This window comes from Pempheris klunzingeri, chromosome 13 (genome assembly GCF_042242105.1).
Source record: "Pempheris klunzingeri isolate RE-2024b chromosome 13, fPemKlu1.hap1, whole genome shotgun sequence".
In the NCBI taxonomy this organism is placed as follows: Eukaryota; Metazoa; Chordata; class Actinopteri; order Acropomatiformes; family Pempheridae; genus Pempheris; species Pempheris klunzingeri.
The window spans coordinates 3,101,315-3,125,352 of NC_092024.1; the positions used below are offsets into that span (position 1 = coordinate 3,101,315).

A 24,038-nucleotide genomic window follows, 5' to 3' on the forward strand; every position below is an offset into this window, starting at 1 on the left:
CACAGATTCCCACACACAAATGCATCCATGCTAACCTGTGCGACATGAATTACTTATGCTCACCTCACAGAGGATCGAAAACGGCTTGTCGATTGGACTCAACGGCAGAGGCTGCAGTCAGACCCCTGGGAATGAGAATAACAACAGGGATGTCACCAATCAATCTCAGCGCTTGCTGTTGATATGCTTTCTCACTTCCTTGTGTGCCTTCGTTTCTGTTGTACACTTTTGCTTCAAACAACAGGTGACAGCTGCCTTAAATCCAATCCAGTGTGACTGTTCTCGAAGCCTGTATCCATGTTTTCCACATTTCCCTTTTATCCCATTACAGCTAAACTTGTGTTGGATCTGGTGGGGGTGGAGGGCTAAATCAGCTCTCTCACTCCATTGAATTATTACTAGAATCATGTGGTGTGAGTGACTGCCTTGGGAGGCAAATGAAAGCCAGTCGTTCCCCTGAAGAGTGCTATCGCACAGATGCTCACGATCGAGGCCGAATGAGTGCCTGTGGTGTCTGGTCTCCTTTACTATCTTCACTGCATCATGTGACATACTGTAAGGGTGCAACAGTTGTTGTATAAGTTGCTTTTACCTTCGTCTGACATAACTTCTTACCTAATTAACACTTTGCAGTTACAACCTTCATGTATGACTTACACGCAGGAGATTTAAGGTTTCTAGAATGAAGTTAATTATTGTGTAAATTGGTAAAGTACAAAAAGTAAGACAGTTCAGTGTTCTGGGACCTTTTGTACTGATCATTATTGGACCACCTCCAGTCTGTTATTGACTTGTCATTACTGGGGGTCACTTTTGGCATCAGCTTATTGATTAGTTGATTGATAAAAAATGAATTCCCAACTATTTTGATAATCTATTGACAGTTTGAAGTCCTTTCAAGGCAATTTTCAAGCATAATGCAAAGACTTTAGTTGGATCAGCTTTTCATCTCCTGGTTTGATCAGTCTTCTGTGACAGTAAACTGTAAAGTTGAAGCCTGTGGAAATTTGGAAATGGAAATGTGCAGTAAGTCCGAACAATGAATTCATCAATCATCAAAATAATTTTCACACTGCAAGATGATATTTTTAAAGTTACTAATTTAGCATTTAGCATTATCAGTAGGACGTAACGTAGCAATAACAACACCAGCTGCACAGTCACATCAGGGATAACTTCAGCATCTATTTTGCGGCACATAGCTCAACAAGTTTATCTGAACAACTCCGTGCAGTGGCTGTGTCTGCTGTTGCTTCAGCATAGTTCATGTGTGATGTGTTTAGAGTGAGACAGGCACTTACACTAATTTTACTGTCAGATGTGTCCAGATTCACCTCCGCTCCCCAGAGCATCAGGAAACCTTTCTCCATCTAACTCAAGACGTGTTCGTGAGCACATGAATGTGAGTGTTTGTTTAGCTTGTGACGGTATTTGAATTCTTCCTATCACATACAGTCCATGTGATCCTTACACTAATCAGAAGGAGTTGGTAGTACTTGTTTCCACCCTCAAATGTTGTCAATGCGCTTTATTTTCTGCTCTAAAAGTGTCCAGATTAACATCACAGCAAATCACCCAACACTGACTTTGTGCCTCTAATGTTCCGGCTGACTTTGAAGAAAAAGGCAAACAAGAGACAAGGATCTGAACTGGACTATCGGTATCACTTCCATCTCCAAAAAGTCATTATGGCCGGCCCCCTTCCTGCACTCTCCGGGCTGCTGTGGTCTGCAGAGAGGAAAATTACATTAGAGGGGAAAGGATTTCAATTGTCTTCTTCAGGCTGAGTGTGGATGGATGCCTGCAGGGCCCAGGAGACCTGTAGTGTTTTTAAAATCAGTTGCGTGATGGGATTGTCTCTGGGGACTGAGGGCTGGTCGAGACCTTCACATCTGCCACAAAACATGAGCTGGGTCCTGAATAGTTGATGCAGCAATGAACCTGCTTCTTTCTGGACTATTAAAACCTCATATACTTATTACTTACATCACCCCCTGCAAATAATAACAGCATGACAATATCAAATTATCTCTCATTTTGGCCTGAATTCCTCAGAGGCTGCAAAGACAGCAAAGGATTGGAACTTCAGAGCGTGTTGCTACGGCAACCAAGAACAGTTCTGAGGGTTCCTCTAACAAGTTGCCTGGGAGTGCAATCCTGGCTGTTACATAAGATGCGACTTACTCTCTTTCTGTCTCACACACACACACACACACACACACACACACACTTACAGGGCTTTTCCTGTGGCAGAATTTCACATTCAGCATGATTTATTCATAGCCTTAATGGCTGCGCTGGATTTATGATTCCACCATGTAAATGCAAGCCCATGCAATCTACCACACTTGGCAAGAGTTTGCACGGGGGCATTGTTGGACTGAAGTCAATTTCTGTGGCTGTTGTAAATGAACAGGGGGCTTTGAAAAGATTTAGATTGAGGAGATTGTTGCTTGAACAAGAAATGACATCAAGATAGCGGGACAATTTGGCACCATTGCTACTATTGTGATGTTGTGTGGGAATGTATAACCACAATTGAATATGAGATGGGATGTACATTTTCAATTGGGCATTAATGATTCAGCCTTTTGTGTTCCAATTCCAAACAAGAAAAGAGGAGGCAGAAAGTTGGGGTGCACAAAGGCCTCAAGTATTGTCATTCTGGGAGGAACAAGGAACGCTGATCCTGACACTTTGTTAAATTTCTTTCTGTCACCTATCGTTCAGTCACCGCTTTGACTGGCAGAGAGCGAGGGGAGCTGAGGAAGAGCGCTGAGCGCAGCAGATAACGCACTTCATCATTAGCGGGCTCACGATAAGTATTCAGACATTCAGCGGCTTCTCCTTATCTGGCCACTATAATCTCTCTGCAGCTAAATACTATGGCCGCCTTCAGCTCACCACTCTGTAGGTGAAATTGGGTGTTAGAGAAGAGAAATTGCCATTTTACGTTTGTTGGGACAGCCTGCCAATAGCCAAATAATTTTTGAAGAGATTAATGTCGAAGCTGATAGACTTGTGTGTGTGTGTGTGGGTGGTCTTATAGGAATATGCAGATCTGCTGTTATGGTTCCTGTTACTCAGTATCATTTTACAGTATGTTGTACTTCCTACTCTCCTAAAACATGCAGCCACACACAATTATTAATGATTAATGATTACTGTTGTTTACAGAAGCTCAGTAGATGATACCCACTTACCACTGCCAGCTTCTCCTTGCTCTAATCTATCCTTCCATGCTCACCGGCAAACCTCCATCCTGCTGGGAGAAAGATAGTGGGGTGGAGGCTTTGACTGCTGCGCAGGGTGGCGGTGGCGGTGGTGGTGGGGGGGGTTTCTCTTGCTTCCATCTCTCAAATCCAGACAACACTCTCAGGTGTGTAAGCGTAACCACATGCAGCTGTAACCGCTAAAGGCTACAGAGCATCAAGACAAACATGAACGTTTGTGCAGTTAAACATACGCAGGAGCATGTAGGGGTTAAATGTTTAATGTGATTTTAAAGTTATTTTTACGTTTATCTTATATATCTCTGTATATTTTCTGTGAAAATGGGATTTGTAGCCATTAATGTGTTTTCTTTTAGTTTGTTTTTTTGGCATTAGTTAGATGATGTGATTATATTCAAACAGAACAATTCCCATAAAAAGTATCTTTGTTGAAAGCATATGGAATTATTTGTCAGCACATCTTCAATATATCTGAGTGGTCCAGTGTGTCTGTTTTCACAGCGCTAACCTCAGAAAATATCCCTTGATGTGGCATTCATAGAAGAGGTTAATCACTTGCATGGCCCGATGTCTGCTTGCTGTTTTGGTGGTTTAAAGCACAGGAACGTTGTTCTCTGTTGTAACTGCTCATGCGCTCACTGATCCACCTGTCTCCTGCTCTCTGACCTGGGGGTGGAGGCATGGCTTTCATTTACATAATTTGCTCTCTGTGTGGTTCACCGTTACTCAAGAAATCTTTTGTCACACGGCGTAACTTCTTTTTTTTAAATCAATGTGATTGTAAGACGATGTTACAGCTGAAAAAATGATCCAATAATATGGTTTCAAGGATGGACGTCGGTGTTTAGCTATGACAGCTCCGTGTATTGATAAAGTTTAGAGCAGGCATCTTTATTTCAGTGCATATGATGGTCTTTAGTAGGAAAACACACAGGTAGAGTATAGATTTTAGCTTATGTGCAACTCTGATGCATGTTCTTAAATAAGCACACACTTGACTATAGCATTTCTTTATATGTAGTGGGACAAAATAAAAGCAACGTGACCTGACAAAACAGTTTCAGCTGTCTACTGTGATTAGCAGATAATCAATGATTGTTTTATTGTGTTTCAGGTCATTGTTTTACCACTGGTGACAAAGTTAATCACAAGTCCTTCTTACACTGCCTTGTGAAGGTGGGAATGTTGGGGGAATTGTTGTTCCGCCTGTTCTGTAATAACAGAGCCAAATTGGCATCTCTATAAAAAGGGTGAAGTGGCAGGGCGGGACATCACTTGATGCCGACGCTGTTGTGTTACATGTAACGCCTCTTTTGCTTCCGGAAAGCAGTATGTCACTGCTATTTCACACAAGCCAGTGCGCAGACTGCTGGTCTTTTAAATCGTGTAAATCATTGTTATGGTGTCGGTTCAGTGGCTCCTGGCCCCTTTCTAAATCACCCCGGGGTGAATTCCCAGGTTGATTTAAGGCCAGAGCTGGTCCTCCCCTGGTGTGTAAGCGTGGGAGCAACCGTGTGAACACGCATGTCCAAATATGACACATGCAGTGCTGACTCAGCACGTAGTAATGTAACAGATTCTTTTTTCATCTCATGCGTCAGCTGTGGGCACCAGTCAGAGCAGCAAACATGAAAAGAACCCAGTTTTTGAAACAGCTCAGTTAGTTGAGAATTGCATTAGCCATTAAATGCTGTGGGCTCACTTTCAGCTGCGCACTTGAAATGTATAGCATGCATGAATTGCCTTGTGAAGTCACTTGGATGGACAAGTGAGCAGGATATCTGCCAAAGCCGTAAGCCAGAGCCTTATTTTGATCGGAGCTGCTAGGGGCGATATCATGAGGCTTGCAAAGCTGACAAATTTGCCTGCTTTGCCTCTTTGGTCATTGCTTTCTTCCCCAATTTAATAGCTCAGACCATTGCTGATTTGCCCCGAGGGTTAAGGACACAATTCCCCAATGTTTGAATAAAGGCCAGAATTCTGGGGAAACTGCACTTACAATAACCTGTGGGAGATGGACAAGAAAGCCGCTCTATTGATTTGGTTTGCTCAGAAAATAAGGGGTGTGACTTTCCTCAGCATGCTTGGAAGGGATGCTGCTGGAATAGCTAGGGAAGGCTGTTTTCTGCTGCTAAAATGCCAAACAAAAGATATTTTAATGTCTTCCATGACAGTTGCTGCACAGTATTTTCACAAAAATCAGAATTGTACAGATTCTCTACCACCCTAGCTCTAAAAGGAACTATCAAAATAATTGCTTCTGTGCAATAAACACATTGTATATGAGTGCTTGGATAAATAGTAATGACATATATATGACTGTCTACCACTTTATTCAGTTGTAAATAAATGATATTAGTGTATCTTTTGATTTAAGTGAAAGTGTATCTTCTTTACTGTTGTTGTATTTATACATAATAATAATGTATTTTATTTGTAGTGCACTTTACATTAGCAAATCTCAAAGTGCTACATAAAACACCAATAGGCAAATCAACAATTGAAAAATCAGTCAGCATCATAAAAACAGCATTACAGTAGACACAGACACAAACCGCCAAATGAAAGTAGTGAAGCAGTTTGGGATGTTCACCTGACGCAGGACATTAGAGACCGTCATCAAGTCTCTCGTATGTCGCCTCAACGTTGGGACTCTTCCTCACAGTCGCCTTTATCTTAATCCTCTCTTTAATGGCGCTGCAGCTAGCCACCATGCTAACCACTGCCAAGTCTGAAGGTCGCATGCCTTTGATCTCTCAGTCAAGTCCACGGCTTTATTATCTTTTAACTTTGTTTTCAACTCCAGTTAGGGTCTGAGGCAGTGGAAGAGTGGGAGCTGTCAGTGATACTCTGTGCAGATATAATGCTATTTAAATGCTAATGTGTTAAGAAGAGCAAAACGACCTTTACTCACACTCAGCACGCAGGCGGAGCGGCAGCACAAAACAGAAGCCCTTAATAAATGAGCCTCTTCCTCTGACTCCATCCGCCTTCCCTCCACACTTCATGTCAGGCATAAGGTGTGTTCATCACCGTCGAGCCCAGAGGGCTTTGACAGCATTATAGAGCTGGATACTGGTTCACGTGTTAAGTCGGACATGATTGGATGATTGCAGAATGTGCCAAGTGTTAGGTTGAAGGTGATTGGTTTATTTTTCAGAGGAGATGTCTGCTTATCAGGGGAGGACCTTTCTATCCTTTAGCTTAAAGAAGACAACATGTATTTTATAATGTCTTCAGATATTTGTCTTCTTTCTTCGTGTGCAGAATCATTACTACGATGGCACCTGCATGCATTTAAAATCACGATGGCCTGATATTCAAAGAAAATGTTGTCTCACTGCTGTATGTTGTGCTGAAATTTAATTGCCATCCAGTTTCTAAATTCACCCTCCACTCTAGCCGTCCATCCGAGCAGTTGGCACCCTTGCCAGGAAGCCAATAATGTGATGGCAGGTGCTGGTATCAGTGTAAAAACAACAAGCCCTCTCCCTGTCCACAGATGTCACAGATACTTGTCTCCCTGTTTGCAGAGCCCTTGCCAGAAGGATGCACACTCACTGAGAGAGCCGCTTTCCCCTCAATCCACCCCGTGTTAATATTAAATAACCTTCAAAATGTTTCATAGGACTTACTTTTTGAATCGTGCGTCTACTTTTTTTTCTTTCCTTTAGTGAAACTTAAATTCTGTATCAGCAGAGGAAGGGATAATGAAAAAGGAGAAAGAGAGATGGAGGGCGAATGAGTCTGTCATCTGTCGTATAATCCCAGGAAATGCCATAACTCTGCCGGTAGATAATTTATTCAGTGCAGCTCCCTGACATACCTCAAGGAATAGTCAGCCGTCAAAGAAAGGCCTTGGAGTGAGACAGTGACATAACTTCAGACAGAAATGTAGCATCACATCACTCAATAATGCACCACCCTCTGCTGCAATTATCAGCAAGCAGCAAGCTTTACTGGCTCAGGCCAAGCGAGTTCACCTGATTTAGCCTTTTTGATTTGTCCTGCAAACCTATGTTTTTGTGCAGCCTCCTAAGGAAAAATGTTTTATCCTTTTTTCCACTCATGCATGCTTTGAGTAGCCTGGATTAATTTTACATCAGGCTGCCAAGAAGACATCCTCATGTAGGACTGGTAAACAAGGAGAATTTGTTTTCATCTCGACAGATGGAGGACGACAGCAACAGAAGAGCAAGGCTGCACCTCAGGGTTTGAGATCTTAGACCTCATTAAAAATAAGTTTGAATGGAATAAATTTTATCCAATTTGAAAGATGAAAAGGAACATCCACCCTCAGTCACAATTCACAATTCAGTGAGCCATTCTCGTGTTCTTGGACGGGGTCTTGTGAATTTGAGACTTTCTCACAGCTATTGACAAAATAATCAAGAGGAAAATCCTCCATATACCCAGTGACACACATCTTCTGAGTGCAGTGACAGCACCCAGAGGGGTTTCACACAGTACGCTATTGTGTTTGGAGAGGGAAACTTAATACAGATGGATTTAAATGCAGAAACACCCAATAAATATTATTTTTAGAAATGAATCACTGAACAGTCAGTCAGGTAGTTGCAAGAAGGGCTGGAAGATGTGATGTGGAATGTGACATAGTCATGCCAGATATTTCAACACTGTGTATACTGTGGTGTTTAGACTGTTAAAATGTGGTTGTATTCAGCTTTTGTGAGTATTGATTGGTCAGATATTATATACATATTATATATATATATATGTATATATTATCTGGGGTTCTGGAGTTGGAAAGAAGTGAGTCTGCTTTAGCCACTGCTAACAGAACAAGTTCAAATCTTTATTTCTTATCTGATTATCTTTTCTTTATTGGAGCGCCTGACTAAGCAAAATCCAGGTGTTTTTTCCCTACAATCGCCTGAAGTCATTAAATCATAATAGTTTAAGAATTGATTGATCTGTTAATTCATTGGTATACTTTAAAAGTGCTACTATTTGGTCTAAAACTCCCTACCTCCTGTCTCCTACAATAGCTCATAAAAACTCTCCTTCATTTTATGGGGTTACAGTGAGAGTGAAGGCGCACAGGTTTATGGGGCGTATCATTGGCAGGCAAGCGAGTTTAGATATGGGTGTTCTTTGTTTATTTGTTTATTTCTCATTCCATAAGACAGTGTGCAGATAAATTTGAAATATAAGCTTTTTTACTGCAATGTTCAACTTCTCATGGAGAGCCAGGTTATGAGCAAAGTTAAAAACAGACAGCAGACAAGAGGGATTATTATTGTATGAAATAAAGATAACGAGAGATGCTTATGATTAATCAGATTCTGCACTTTAGCACTCATTAGCTAGTTCAAATCCTAAACTTGCATACTGATATGAAAGCCATCACTTAGTTTTTTGGACTGTATTCCATACTTTCATTGTTTCCAAGATAAAGCCACATTAAGGCAGAGGATCAATCTTATTATTTGAAGGTGATTCACAACATGTAACATGCTTACTGTCTCAAATTGAATCAAAGGGAGGACGGTGTAATCACAGTGACCGTAGATACCGGTAAGGCACAAAGAGAGAATAAACCTATCCTCTGATTAAGTTAAATACAATGGAATAGAGTGCTGGGACACATGCCCTTGGTGACCAATCCCAAAGAATTGGGTTTTAATCTAAGACTACATGGCCAACAGGAAGAAAAGGAGGTAAGGTGCATTTTGTGATCGTCTCCCAAGGACGGCTGTCTGGCCGTATGCCTCACAGCGCTCTCCTCAGGGCTTTGACGGATGACACAAGCGCCACGAAGTGATAGGCTATTATTTCACTTTGCATTGGATAAATGGCAGTCCAGGCTCCTACCTGTCGCCTGCCTTTCTCTTCCTTTTGTTCTCTCTTTTTTTCCCCGTGTCTCTTAGCAGTAGGCCATCACAGACCTTAATAGAGGGGAAAAAATAGGACAGCTGAACTTTTGTCTGTGCAATCTGTTGATTCCACTTTTACATTATAGACATGCTCCTTTTTCGAGTTTTTTGTGTCTGTTTCAGTTGACGTGGATGTGGAGAGTGAGAGCAGGGTTGATAATGACCAACCAGTTTGAGGACGTCATTGATGCAATGCTTTTTTCTCTCTCATCATGAAGTGTTTTTGTGTGTGTGTGTGTCATTACTTTTCTAATATTTCTTCTCCTGCTTTCAGACCAGCAGTATTCATGGTCACCCTCGCAGTACTTCGATGAGGACAGCTACTCCCCTCCACCCAGGAACATGAAGGGTCTCTCCGGCGGCCGCCCTGCCCAACTCCAGCTCACCTCTCCCACCTCAGTCCACACCTGCGGCCTGGCTGAATGCGACCACTCCCTGGACCACCACCTCCACCATGGAAACTCACGGCCCCCCTCCTACCTCCTCAGCCCCACTGAGAGCTGCCCCCTTGAGAGTCACCACCGCTGCTCCCCGCGGAGCTCCATCCACTCTGAGTGCATGGTGATGCCAGTGTCCATGTCTGCCACCGACCACTCCATCTCTAGTAGCACTTTCCCCCGCATGCACTACGGTAGTGCTTCACGGGACAGTGGTGGCAACACTTCTGGCGGCAGGGAATCCCGAGACGACGGTGGCTCATCCTCGCATGGTGGCAGCGGCAAAATGAACCGAATTCCAGCAAACCTCCTGGACCAATTTGAGAAACAGATGCCGCTGCATCGGGATGGCTTCCACACGTTGCAATACCAACGCACCTCCACCACAACCACGACTACAGAGCAGCGCAATGAGAGCCCTGGGCGAATACGCCACTTAGTCCACTCAGTACAGAAGCTCTTCACAAAGTCACACTCTCTAGAAGGTTCGTCCAAGATGAATGGTACCAAAAGCGACTCTCACCGGGACGGCTCACACCACCATCATCACCACCACCAAGGCCACCACAAACACAGCAAACGCAGCAAGAGCAAAGAACGTAAGTCCGACGGCGGCAGCAAGCAGCGCTCGGGAGGTTGGTGGAGTTCGGATGACAACCTGGATAGTGACAGCACTTACAGAACACCCAGCGTCATGTCACGGCATCCTGTGGACCACATCAGCCACTGCTACCCTGACTCCATGCACGGCCACCTGGCTGGAGACCTGTCACTGAAGACCTCCAAAAGTAATAACGATGTCAAGTGCTCTGCTTGTGAGAGCATAAGCATGGCGCCAGAGGGAAAGTTCATGAAGAGGAGCTCCTGGTCAACGCTAACGGTCAGCCAAGCCAAGGAAGCCTACAGGAAGTCCTCTCTCAACCTGGAGAAGCCCATGACGCCCACCGACCTCAAGCCCAACCTCAGACCCTGTCACTATCTACAGGTGAGCTTGGCTCATTGTTTTTGGCTTTTATGTGTCCGAGGGTTGTGCATCTACCGAGCAACAGCACCCATGGGTACACAAGTTTTCCAGTCAAGTACTACAGCTGCTAATGTCAGTGATCATAAAAACTTGCTTGCATTACCTTTGTTACCACTTGATTGAAGAAATTCAGACTGGTGAACAAATTTAGTTAATTTAATTGATCTGTGGATGGCTGAATAATGGGAATTTGGAGGGTTCTGGTGAAAGGAGAAGATTGTGCTAGGGATGGAGACTAATGAAAGTCACAAGCAATTGTGGAGATCTGAGTCGGTACAGTGATTGAGCATTCATTCGCTATAATGTAAAATTCATAAGAGCTTCAGGCACTGCAGCACATGACCACCAAAACTAAAGCCTGTATTGGACAACACAAAGCCTTCTTTTATATAGGCATCACCGGTGAATAGACAAGGAACAAAAGTTGCTCATCTCAGCTGGATTTCTGATTGATCTAAAAGACAGTGTTTTGTCTGCCGCTGCCCTGGGTATTACAATGTGAACATGTCCTATGGCCCAGCATGTGGCTGGGAGCCGAAGGGACTAGAACAGCAGGACAAATCAATTAACTCCACAAATGATCTGTGCTGGAGGGGAAGAGTTGGCAATATGAGAAACTGTTGATTTTTACCATGTTGTTTGCTTCAATTTCGCATAGGTTTCAGCTCTGAGAAAGGTTAGCATTTAGCTCAGGCTCATGATCGGCTCTGCGGGAGACCCCATGGCACCGCTGGGATCAATTCAGAGTGAGTCAGCACTATATGCAGAAGTGTCTCAAGTGTTTTATATGCATGCTGAAGGGTATATGAAAAAGAAAAGAAAAAAATGAAAAGAAAGCATGTTTATAAATCCCAGATTGCAAAAGCAGGGAAAAATAGATTCTGTAACAACACTGCTCAATATACAACAATGTGGTATCTGATAGCCTCATGTAAGTACCGCCTGCAGCAAAATAAAGTGAGCACTTCAGCACATTGGGAGAGAAGACCAGGAGACTCAGTGCTCAAAGAATGAGTGTGTTATATGGATTAGAGACTGTTATAAACGGAAAGCCAATACATTACTAAAATCAGCCAATGGAGCCAAAGAAAGCTCTTAAACTAAACTTACGTCAGAAAATGTCTTAGAAGACTAATTTTGATTAGAATATTTTTTAACCATAACTGATTATCATTTCGAATTTGCACAGACAGTGCACTCATCCACTCAAATTTTTTTACAATCCCACTAAGTGCAGCAAGCTCTCAATGAGAGAGTCGCCGTGTTTAGTGCCCCCCACCCCTTCCTGACTTCCACTTGGTCATTCAGCTGAGGTAGTGTCCGAGTCGCGGCACTATAAACACTTCTAAAAATATCCTGCTCTCCTCCTTCCTGCCGCAGGGCTATATTTAGCCCAGCGTTATCAATCCAATCCATGCTGGGTGACACATCTTCCCTCCCCGGAGGAGAATCAATGCCCTCTCAGAGAGCTGGAAGATGTTTTCGAAGGAGAGAGGGAGAGAAAGTTGAAGATAGATACCACGAGGCCTGTTCCTTTATGGACGCATTGAGATACTCCAGGAAGCAGGAGGGGAAGAGGGGAGAAAATGGCAAAAGTGATGGCTGTTTCTGCTCCCCATGCTGTTGCTCATCACCAGGAGCAGTCAGGCAGAGAGATAGAGCTAATAGTCAGGAATGATACTTTGCACACACCGAGGGGTCACATTGAGGAGTTCTCACTTCCTGCTGCTGCAGAATTAGGATTACACACAACTGTCTGCACTGTAACAACACAAACTGTATTCTGGGAGATTTGTGGACTGAATGTCTGTCCAGGTGTGAGTGAGACTGTGTGTGTGGGGGGGGTGTCTTTTTTTCTGGTTATCTCACACCAGATGGTTTGATGATGTGCTAGTCACCTTGTGTGCGTCCTTGGTTGATGACAGAGAGAATGAAAAACTTCTGAAGTATCATAAAAGTATGAGATAGCAAACAGTTATGCTAGACTTGTCCTATGAGGTATTTGTATGTTAATTTGTGTGCAGGTGTGTGTGAGTTTCTGTGTTATGAGTGTTATAGCATTATAACACATGCATATGTATGAGAGAGTGATTAGCTGGACATTGTGGAAGTCGGTGATAGATAAATATTGGATGCTGTGGAATCAGACGAAGCATTAGCCATCACTCCGTGTGTCTGCCACCTTGCATTGGCACACCCTCACATATACACAGAGGTTTCTGGATGTCCGCAGGTTTGACTCGAGCGTCAATCTCCAGGGCTGAAAAATACAGCCAATGTGGAAATGCCAAAAACTGCAGTGCTTGAAATGGCCACTGGAGGCTGGCTAGAAAAGTGAGTCACTCCCTAAAGACCCTCATTTAAAATGCCCAACTTTACAGCAGAAATAAATGTGTTCACAGCCAGGTCCAAAAGCCAGGTTTTAGTCTCCATAGTTAATTTCACGTGCATGATAGCTGTACAGAGGTTGAAGTTTTATATAAGTCAATTGTTTGAGTTATATTAAGGCTTAAAGTTACGTATAATTAAGGGCACTTCAAGGGACAAGTGGGTGCAGTCACGGGTGGGTAGTGGCTAGCTGTTTGCCAGGTTTCACCTTGCGGCTTAATCAGAGCCATACCATTAGGGAAAAGTACAGCACTATATTATAGCTCATTCCCATCAATGCTGTTCAGTGTAACCACAGTCTGCAGCTGTTCTCTCCCTCTACTCCTGTGCTGTGTGCAGAGTTTGGTGTATGGTGTTTGTCTGGTTCTTTTTTGACACAGTTCCACTGGTACTTTACCAGTGCTAGTTTAAAGCTGATGATGCCAGATCATATTAGACTTGATACATTTAGGTTAGGTTAATTTTGGGCGCTGTTGTGCTGCTGTGTGGGTAGCTCACACTGTAGTGTTGCCTCACCAGATTAATGTTTTTCACAGCAGTCAACCCAACCTCGATAACCAGTGTTACAATGGCTTGTGTTAACTGCTTCACTGTCAGCAGCTACTGTGGAGTCTGCCCCTGACCAACAGGGTGGGAGGATTCACAAGGGAACTTTATTGACTTACAAAATGATTTTTTGTATTGACAAACATCATATTTGTGATTCATGGTGAAGTCAAACAAGATTAAAAAAGGACTTGTCTCTTGCAGCTTACTCGCCTCTGGATTCAGCTCCACTTCTTCGCCCATTTTTGGAAAAGCCAAATCAGGCACTGCCAAGATGGCGATGGTGGGGGCTTTCCACCGAGATGCTCTTTGGCTCTTCAGAGACTTGATATTCTGAAGCTTGATGTTAATGAAAGGCGGTGATTGTAACAAAACATTCATCTAATGAGATTTCAAATTCTGCATTTTGCAGTAGGTGTGTGGGCCGCCACCTCTCCCTTGCTCTCTCTCTCTCTCTCACACACACACACACACACACTCTCCAAATTAAATATGTAAATACACCTGGCCTGCAGTAACAGCTGTGTAACCCATGACTCCTCCACCTTCTTTGAACCCAGCCTGTAACTTCACAGCACAATAACTTTGTCTTACTGGCAACTTGCAGCCCTGATTAAGTCAGCTGCTCCAGCAAACTCTACCCTGTTCTCTCCCTGCATACAGTATTGTTGTACAAAGGGAGGATTAGTCTTTGATAGTTTTGCTGATAGGGCATTGCGGAGGGATTTAATAAGCCAATTAATTGCCATGTTGGCTTGCCAAAGGTGGAGCTTGAGATGCAGAAAGGCTGCTGATTAAATTACAAAAGGGAAGTGCAAAGCAGCAGAAACAAAACTGGCACTGTGACTGAAAGCTACAGTAACACCAACCCCCCACACACACACACACACACACACACACACACACGCACACACACACACAGGGGTTCCCTAACTTTTTCACTAAGGGGTTCCCAGATAGGCCACGAACTACTACTTAGTAAGGTTTTGTCCCAGGATCAGACAGCAGTTTGTAACTAAATGTTACTCATCTCTGTTGCCTGAGGCGGCAGAGAGGCTTCGTGGTTACCACCGTGTCGACAAGCATCTGCTCGTATTTGTGTTTTGTTATCTCGATCGTCAAGTTTCCTTTGATTCTACAAGGAGGTTGTCAGGCTACAGTCATTTCATTGTCAGTTGTTAAACTCGTTCTCCCAAAGCGTTTTGTGTGCTACCGCCCTCCCAGGCCAAATCAATAATAATGCTCTAGCTACGATAGAGTTGTATGTTTCTATTCAAAAATTCTTCGCTGTATTAGTCTTTTAACAATTCACGTCTTTTGGTGCACATCCAGGATGCACCTTGTACAGTGGTGTACAGAGCTTGGAGAACATGGAGGTTTAGAATAGAGACCATTATTGTATTGGCCTCATTTTGTTAGTTCTTCTTTTTGATGTGTTCTCATCCACATATTATGTCTATATTTGATGTGCTTTTACTCCAGCCTGTATCTACTTCAAATTCTGTTGTGATGTCCAGTGTTTCCTACTTTAACTTTTGATGACCCCAGAGAGAGTTCCTAGATTTTAGCGGTGAGTTTTACATGCAGGTGAACGCAGGTGAAGTGAAAGTAAGTACGAATATCCGGTGAGGAAAAGCCCTTTGAAACACTGCAGGTCTTTGACAGGGAGTTCAGAGTACTGTACAGCAAGGGAAGAAACATCTGTTTCCAAGGATTTCTCACACTACAGTTGTTAGTGATAGTGTGTTAGTAACCTTTATTGTAGCTTCACTGGAAATATCTCACATATCTCCATTTGTTCAGTTACCTGCAAGAATGAGACAAAAATAACCACAAAAAACAGACTCCAGCCCCTCACAGGAAGGATACCCATGGTGCCCAAAGGATGAATCCTAATTGATTTTATGATCTCCTGACTTTACATGTAGCACCGCCACCAGGTCATGATTTCATGACATTCCCATTTGCCTCAGCTGTACTCTGCTTTAGTTTACCAAATGTTAGTAATGCTAACATGATGATAACGATGATCTGCTATATAACAGCATGCTCGAATTGACATTAATTATCTGTTAATTGATATCCTAAAGTTAGCATGTAGCCCCCGATGTCTTGCAATACCGATGCACAAGGCACCCTTTAGTGTCTGCATGGGATGCTAAAGGGCGTCTCGTACTGGGGCCCAGGTGGATGGATGGGTCAAAGTCAGCGCTGACATTTTAACCCAAACCCTGATCTTTTCCTAACCTAAACGAAGCAGTTTGGGTGCCTAGACCTAACGAAACTGCAACCATTTCATATCGTTATCCATGCGTTTATTATTGTTACCATGGTGACAACGGCCCGTACACCTGGAGCAGTATTAGACGCACAGGGGCTGGTGCGTCTCATACGGACGGTTGCCTCGTGCATCAGGCGCCAAAGGGCTGAGACAAAGGGTCGGTTTTAACCGACCTGGGAATGAGAACAGGTTGAGCCACTGTGGCTGTAGACTCTCAGTCTTAGGCACTCAGATTGGATATGTTGGTGATCCTCACTAGTTTAGTGTTAGACTTGGATTCTGAGTTTAGTCTCAGCATTGTTTTTTGCTCAGAGTAACACAAGTAGAATCAGAAGGACAAGATTATTTTTAAATCAACAGTAGCTCACTTAGTCAGATTTTTTACACCTTCTAGTGCATGACTGTTTCTTCTTTCTTCCTTTCATCATTGAGCTCGTCTATTTACACTTCCCTGCTAGCATCTGATGGCATAAAGTGTCAGTAAATAAACAACACAAAGACAAACACACAGGCTTCAAAACGTTGCATGTGTGGGCGTATGTGTGTGAAAGAGAAAGATGAGAGAAGACGAGCTGGCGGTGGGTGTGTGGTCAGTGTTTAGTCAGGTCTAGTAAGGAATCTATGTATTCGTTCTCCCCTGCAAGGTAGGAAGAGGAGACAGAGAAAAGAAAACAGCACCTGCGCCAACACACACAGTATCCATGCTATCTTGTGGGAGGAAATTAGGGGCTGGAGGCTGGTGGGTGGGATTACCAATGATTGAACCTTTAAGAGCTCTCTAACTCGCTCCCTTCCTCTCTCTTTGAGCCATTTCTTCATCTTACAACGCTATATCCCTTCTATCCTGCCTCTCTCTCTCGCTCTCGCTCTCTCTCTTTCTCTCTCTCTCTCTCTCTCTCCGTCTATCTCACTCTATTTCTTAACTTAATGGCAGTGACTTATGTCTTTTAGTGGGAGAGGTGCTGTGTACAGATAGAGCCGCAGAGTTAATCAATGAAATGCACTGCTGCACTGCAGGAGCATTGGCTGAGGCTTGCTCAGCCGCTCTACCCAGCACGCACACACACACACACACACTCACACACTCACATATACACACACACACACACACTCACTCACATATACACACCGCACTCCCTATGGTCTCCTACCGAGGCAAAGATCAAAGCACTGAAAGTAAAGGTAGACACACACACCACTAATATGTCAATGTCTGCACAATCCTGCTGTGAGATGCTTGTGAGCTATTTCACCAGTATGTTATTTAATGACAAAGCACAGCTTGAGCGTACAGTGTGTGTGGTCATACCCCCGGTGGGCACCAAAAGCCCTGGCGATGGATATGATATATTTAAGTAATTTTTCCCCAAGTCACATCTATTCTTTATCAAGCAGAATCTAGTTAATTCAAAGAAGTGAAAGTTCTGTTATTGCAAAAATGTTACTCTGAATATGAATCTTCACACTTGAGCTGTGAATTTTCACACAGCCTACAAAAAGCTCGGCCCATATTCACAAAGGGCTTTACGTCATAAACTTAGAATGCACCATTGAACAGAAAATGGAGCTCTCACATTTATTCAAGAACAACAGAATCATCCAAACAAAAAAAAAAGAATAAATAAATAATTGCACATGTCAGGGTGCTTGTGGATGTATTCCCTTTGTGGGATCTTTAGGTCAAGGTGAGTGTCCATGTCGACAAGCGTCCATGTTTCAACTCCACTAAGCATGCTGGGACGCCATGTGTGTTTTCACAGCAGTCAATACGAGCACGCTGCTGCCCAGCCTGTTTCTTTATCTTCACAGGGAGACTCCCCACAATCTATTCAGTTTATCAGCGAATCCAAATTAAACAAATCTCACCACAGCTTGTGCCTGTCCTCTGGCGTTCCGTTCATTAATTAGACGTCTAAAAATATCAAACCCCTCCAAGACTTAATTAACCCATCGACTCCATTTGGTAGCTGGTGCATGCCCGTCTTTGGAGGGGAGATGAATGACTTTTATCGGAGTGTGTGTTTGAGTGTGCATTTAAAGTCTGTTGTGTGTTTCTTTGCATACGGGTTCGTGTCTGTGCATGTTTTAGACGGAGGGCATCACCGAAAGCTTATGTATCCTTAATTCATGCATGCCTGTCTGTGTCCTTGGCTGAATTGGTGTGTTTCTGTGCGTGCACCTTGCCATGGAGGTTCATCTTTTTGTGCTTCCTTTTGAGGTAATTTGCCATTACCGTTTTTTTATGATGTAACACCACAGCCTTCAGTGAAATTTGCTGCCGAGCCTTACAAACCTAGAGGACAGACTGTAATCCCCATCAATCATGCCCTCCCTCATGTTAACGGTGCAACATAGATGAAACATAAGAGTCAAAGACTGCTTTGACCCAGCATTCTCTGTGATTAACAAAGAGTAGGTTGTAATAAAGCCATAATTGATCAATTATTCAAGCCGATGTGATTTGATGTGACACTTGTTAGATTAGTAATCGTGGGTGGGCGTGCATTGATGCCAGAGGTTAGTAGAATTAGTGTCACAGGGAAGTAATTTTGTTCATATAATTGAACGGATACCTTAAGTGCTGTTAAATGTGATGTGAATTTTATGTCTCATAAAACTGACATGCATAGTTTGCCATTACAAACATTTTCTGCTGAGAATTCCTGCTGCTTTTCACGCTCTTCCTATTCATTATCAACGATGCAATGTCGGAAAAGATAGCATTTCATCTGCTAATTTCCAATAGATGACATTCTCATCGGAAAACGATTAGAGTCACGTGTCTGAGGCATTAGTGACATTTGGATGCAGCCTATCTCCTCCTGACATTTGCCACATTTACCAGTCAGCTGCCACACACATCACTGTGAACCCATGAGTGGTGACTTAGTCACTGATTGACTGAGAATAGAAAACACAGAAATATCAGTATAATCGCACGTTTGTACCGTGTTTTAATCAGTAATAGTGGTTGGGAGGCTGTTTTAAAGATATTCTTGAGTGCTGCTGTAGTCCAGTGTTATTGTGAAGTCAAAGAAATATGGACCCAAGTCAGATTTAACTTAATGAAATCTAGAGCCGGGTGGATTGGCACGGCGCCGAGACTGAGCCGGGCTGCCAGGATGTTAAAGTGACAGATGGATACAGCATCAGAGAGGCCTTCAACTTCCACCTAGAATTTAATGATTACTGACAATATCATATTTTATGAGTGCATATCATTGACCATAGAAATGTGTGTCCAGCGAAACGCTTCTGACCGTCGCACACAGTCAGAAAAGTGCAATAAGGTAAATCTGAAATGGAATTTAGAAAACAGAGGAAGCAAAGCAAGAGGGGTTGGTGCTTTTGTATGACTGTAGAGGGTCTCTGTGTCTGCGTGTTGTGTTGTATGGTACCTGTGTGTTTGTTTGCAGGAGAGGCTAAGACCCTGACTCAGCTGCTACTGTCGTTGTCACAGTAATTGAACTGCTGTACTGTTTAACGACTGTGTGAGTTAAAGCGAGAGAAAAAAAGTGTGTAATGAGCTTGTGAATGATTATCATCAGTTCATTAAATGAATGGGTGAAGTTAGCCGAACAGATTTTAATAAGCTACAACACCAAACTCCAATACAGACACGTATTAGCGTCAGGAAATAACAGTTCTGCATGTTGTATGAAGGTGTGTACCATAATGGAGTCACATCCGTCCTTCATGCCAGGATCATGATCCAGGAAATAATTTTGCTCCAAATGATCTGGATTCACACATGTGCTGTTGTAACTATTATACCAGTTACATGTGCTCTGCTTGAAATTGATTCCGTTCACAAAATTGGCCACGTGAGCAAAGCATGCAGGACTAATGTCAGAGTTCATTAACCTAGCAAGATACTCCACTTGCTTTCCTGCTCAATCCACATTTAAGACCGCACCACTCCTTCAGTGCGAAACATCCACTCCATATGTAGTGAAGACAGGCAGTGTGTGCGAGCCAGACACTCTGTTATCACTTTGATAATGGTGATGCCGACGCCTGGATACTCAATTACCTGGTTTAACGAGTGGAAGAAAATTGCTACATGTGAACAGTCTGGCTTGTTTTGATGGCAGGTTTCCACATGCGATAGCTACAACAGGGTGAGCAAAGATAGCTCCTTTTCTTTATTTTCAAGCCGTCTTTTGCCAGTAATTATGATTAACAGCCCAGCCAAGTTTATAACAGCGTTTCAGTCAAGCTTTTCAGCAGTTTGTAACCTGGCCAGACTACAGGAAAGCTAAAATACAGAGCAGTTGTGGCTGCTGTGAGAAGGCTTTCGTTTAACTCAATGGATGGAACAAACTTTGTGAGAGGTAAGGGTTCAATTCAAGTGTCTATCAAATGGCAAATTGCTTCATCACTGGAAAATGTTATGGTGGTTTTTATGCTTTAATGTTTCGTAACTAATTTACATGGTCCTCGATGAGTGAGGAAAAATGTCAGTGCTTTTAAAGTATATTTTATAACAAGATGGTCGTTGCGCTCTTGCAAAACAGACGTTGGGAAGATAGGTACTTTTAAGATGTACTATAATATATACCTTCTATCCAAAATAATGTAGAAAGATTGCAACACATAAAGTCTTGCAAGAGTAGTCAAAGGAACATAACTGGCCTAAGAGAAATCCCTCTTAATTCTCCAAAAATGTCAATGATAACGAGGGATGAACTCTCTGAATGCTTAGCTGTTGAGCTGACTGTTTTATACTCCTCAGTCCTCTTAAGCAGCCAGTAGGGGTTGCAAGTGGTCAATAACTTCTTCAGTGTGAAATCATATTGCAAAAGGCATTTCTGACAACTGGCTGGGCTACAAACAAGTCGTACCTTTTTGTTTCAGGCCACATTTTGTCATTTCTTGTTGCTCAAAAACTGACGACCAAGTTTGGTCTTGTTTTGCATCTGCAAATGTATGACATACCTGATATGTTATGATACACTTGAGTTACACACAGTACAACATGAATAAATTATTCCGATTTTATTTTATTTTATTTTATTTAGTATATTGTACTTACTTTTTTAAAATGCTGCACTGTCTTTTTAAATGTCTTTGGAATGTGAGTATCTCGTTTTTATGCATCTACATAAAAATGGCAATAAAGGAAATCTAATCTAAACAGTATTTAAAGTCAGAGGTTGGAATTTCCCAGTTGAAATCTATCTAGATTTGGTTCAGGTCGTAGGAACTCTGTCAAGTGGTTTGCATTATGCTTTGTTCTGATGGGGGTTCGGAATGTTTCCATTTTCTGAGTTGTCTTGAATGCAGCAATAGGGATAGCATAGATTACCTCGCAGATATCTGCAGTGCCCTTCTCTATTTTTTGGTTATGATCCAGGAGTTGGTGAAGACTGAAGCGCAGCTACATAGTTCGTGAATATTGGATTCACATCCATCACCAGGCTGCCAGAAACATAACAATGAATGCTCATGTTAATTTGTATCTGCTGGTTTCGTAAACAGGCAGCTGTTTGCTACTGTGTCTGCCATTACAATTTTGTAAAGTGATAGTATGACAATATAGTGTTTACAGCATATCGCACTGCCTCCAAGTGGCCCAAAAAAATTATTACATTGACATTTACTCTGTCCATGGCACCTAGGTGCCCCAGGATGACTGGGGAGGTTACCCTGGTGATGGGAAGGATGATGAGATCCCTTGTCGCCGGATGCGAAGCAGCAGCTATGTTAAAGCCATGGGAGATGAGGAGAGTGGAGAGTCGGACTCCAGTCCCAAGACATCGCCTCAGAAGTCGGTGCGGCCCGACGCCCTGGTCAAGGCCATCATTAGACCCAGGGACCTGCTGGACTCCCAGAGGTAAAACACATGCAGCTTAAAGATTTTAATAATTCATAGCGTTTGGCTTTTCTTTTGTTTCCTTTTTTCTTGCATTTCCTTGCATTATTTATTTCACTTCATGAATAGGTGGCACAAAGCGAAAAATCTCATAACAATTCTTGACACATTTTCTTTCTTGAATATGTCATCCGTTAGTCCGTTAGTCCATTTACACACACACATATATATATATATATATTTACATTCTATGTGTTTGTTTAAGCCCAATAATCTGGGTGTCCCTATGTCCCCTGGGTGGGACTCCCCTGGGATCCAACCTTGGGACATTGAGATTTTTTATGTTGTAAATTGGAGGTGCCAAAGAAAAAATATTTCTACTCGAACATATAGTGGCTTTAAGTAAATTAGTGTGGTGAGATAATTCTGTTGACTTCTCATGTAATTCCTCTTGTTCATCACCTATTGTTACATCACATTTTCAAATAATGCAATCACTCAAAAACTTAAAAACTGTGTGAGTTGGTAGGATGGAATTATCTCAATGCGCTTCTCCGTTTTGTATTAATTTCAAGACATGCTTCTTTCTCTGTTAATATTTTGAGAGTGCAGTTAAAAAGTACATCCTCTCTCAGTTTTGTATCTATTCATGTGTTGTTGTTTTTTTGTGTTTATTACATTCTCTCTAGCAGTTTTCTTGTGCTAGCGCCTCACCACTACATCGGTGTCAAGCACTTGATAGCTGAACCCTGTACTCATTAGAATGTCTTTATGGGTATTCATATCAGTGCCTTCAACTGTAAGAAAGCATTCAGTGCATTCTTCTGGGATGTGTCCCATTAAATGGTGAGGAAACAGAGGGCTTTTGCTTTGGTGATGGCGGCGGCGGAAGAAAACACTCATAAGAGGATTACATGATGAGACAAGCTGCAGACAATGTCAGAGAAAAATAAACACAACCAACTATGTTATGGGGAGATACAAGGTGAATTACTACGATTACAGCATTAACAAAGCTATTAGGTCAGGATGAAATAAGATAATACTCGTATCTAAAAAAGTAATTTAGCTTCACCTGTAGTAACTGAGAGACCATTCAGTAACAGCTTCTTCCCCAAAGGTATTTGCTGGTGTTGTGTTATAATTAACATAAATATTGAGATGATCCACCTTTCATATTACTTATGTGTGCAAAGCCAATTATAGTAGAGTGAGATACAGCGATGATACACTGCGGGGGTTATTCTAAAGCTGTTTTTGGTCAGAAATTGGTTCCCTTTTCTCTCCTGCTGCTTTTATTGTGTGTTTATGTCCTGATAATTGTCCGCTTTATCTTTCTCCTCTGTATTTGCTCCACCTTCTGTTGCACCTCACATCCTGTCTCCATTTTTGTTTTATTCATTTTCAGTTCATCTCACTTAAAACATGATACACCAACCACACATACAAACACAAAAAAGATGTTGTCATTGCCTGTCATTAGTTGTTACTCAGAGGTTGTTAAAAAGCCTACTTTTTCCATTGTTTTCAATGTTGAATTCATAAGTGAAACTATTCAAATGTTACTTATCATCTTATTTTACTCCCTGTGTCGGTTTTACATTGTATTGTGTTACTACATTGTGAGCGGCAGACTCATCTTTTCCAGAGTCATTTTTTTAAATGATGCCATTACGAGAAAGCAAATTCACTGTTGCTCGCCCTTCTAAGGGACCTGTTCGTCTTTGTTCGTTCAGAATATGAAAATAGTAATTACAGCCAAGACTCACAAGTCTATTTTAATAATACCGCAATTTAGGAAATATCCCAGACCTGCTCTTTCAAGACACAATCTTTTTATCTGCCTCTGCTCTGATTTGTGAGCCGTGAATATTGAGTGCATTTACCAATGAAAGCTTCAGTTTAGTGTGAAAGTCCCCATCCAAGGACCTCAGCAGACCTGCTTGTACTGTAGGCTCTTTTATATATAGTTAAATTTAATCTTTCCCGTTATTTTTTTAATTCTTCTTGCGAAAACTTAACAAGTAACTTCGACTGCGCTTCAACCCCAGAGGCTCTGTTCTCATTAATCAAAGGCCTGTGCCACAAAGTGCAGCAAGGTTAGACACAGCTGACTTCTGGTAATTGTGTGACCGGAGACACATAGGGGAAACTGTGGTGCAGCTTGAAATCAAATTTGGTGTATGAGGAATATGCTTTTAGAGTGTGGGCCTTTATGACCAATTAAGTCACATGCTTGCAGTCCCATCATTTACAGTTTTAAGCACTCTGTAACTTCGGTAATAAAAGAAAGTAGTCTAGAAGTAAAAAAAAAAAGAAAATACTGACTGTCATTATGTGGAAGGTGCCATACTGTGCATGCTTGGAGAGATATCAAGCCAGTGTAAGCAAGTGTAAGCAAGTGAAGTAACCTCGTT

The 24,038-nt window shown here is 42.4% G+C and overlaps 1 protein-coding gene across 1 annotated transcript in view; it reads left to right on the forward strand.

The window, feature by feature from the left end:
- The first annotated feature begins 9,472 nt into the window (after positions 1-9,472).
- The window catches only part of dlgap2a (discs, large (Drosophila) homolog-associated protein 2a), a 46,237-nt gene continuing 31,671 nt past the window's right edge, over positions 9,473-24,038 (forward strand). The window contains exons 1-2 of the mRNA XM_070842039.1: positions 9,473-10,552; positions 21,428-21,642. Of these exons, the coding sequence (XP_070698140.1) occupies positions 9,473-10,552; positions 21,428-21,642 (1,295 nt within the window). The remainder of the gene's footprint in view (positions 10,553-21,427; positions 21,643-24,038) is intronic.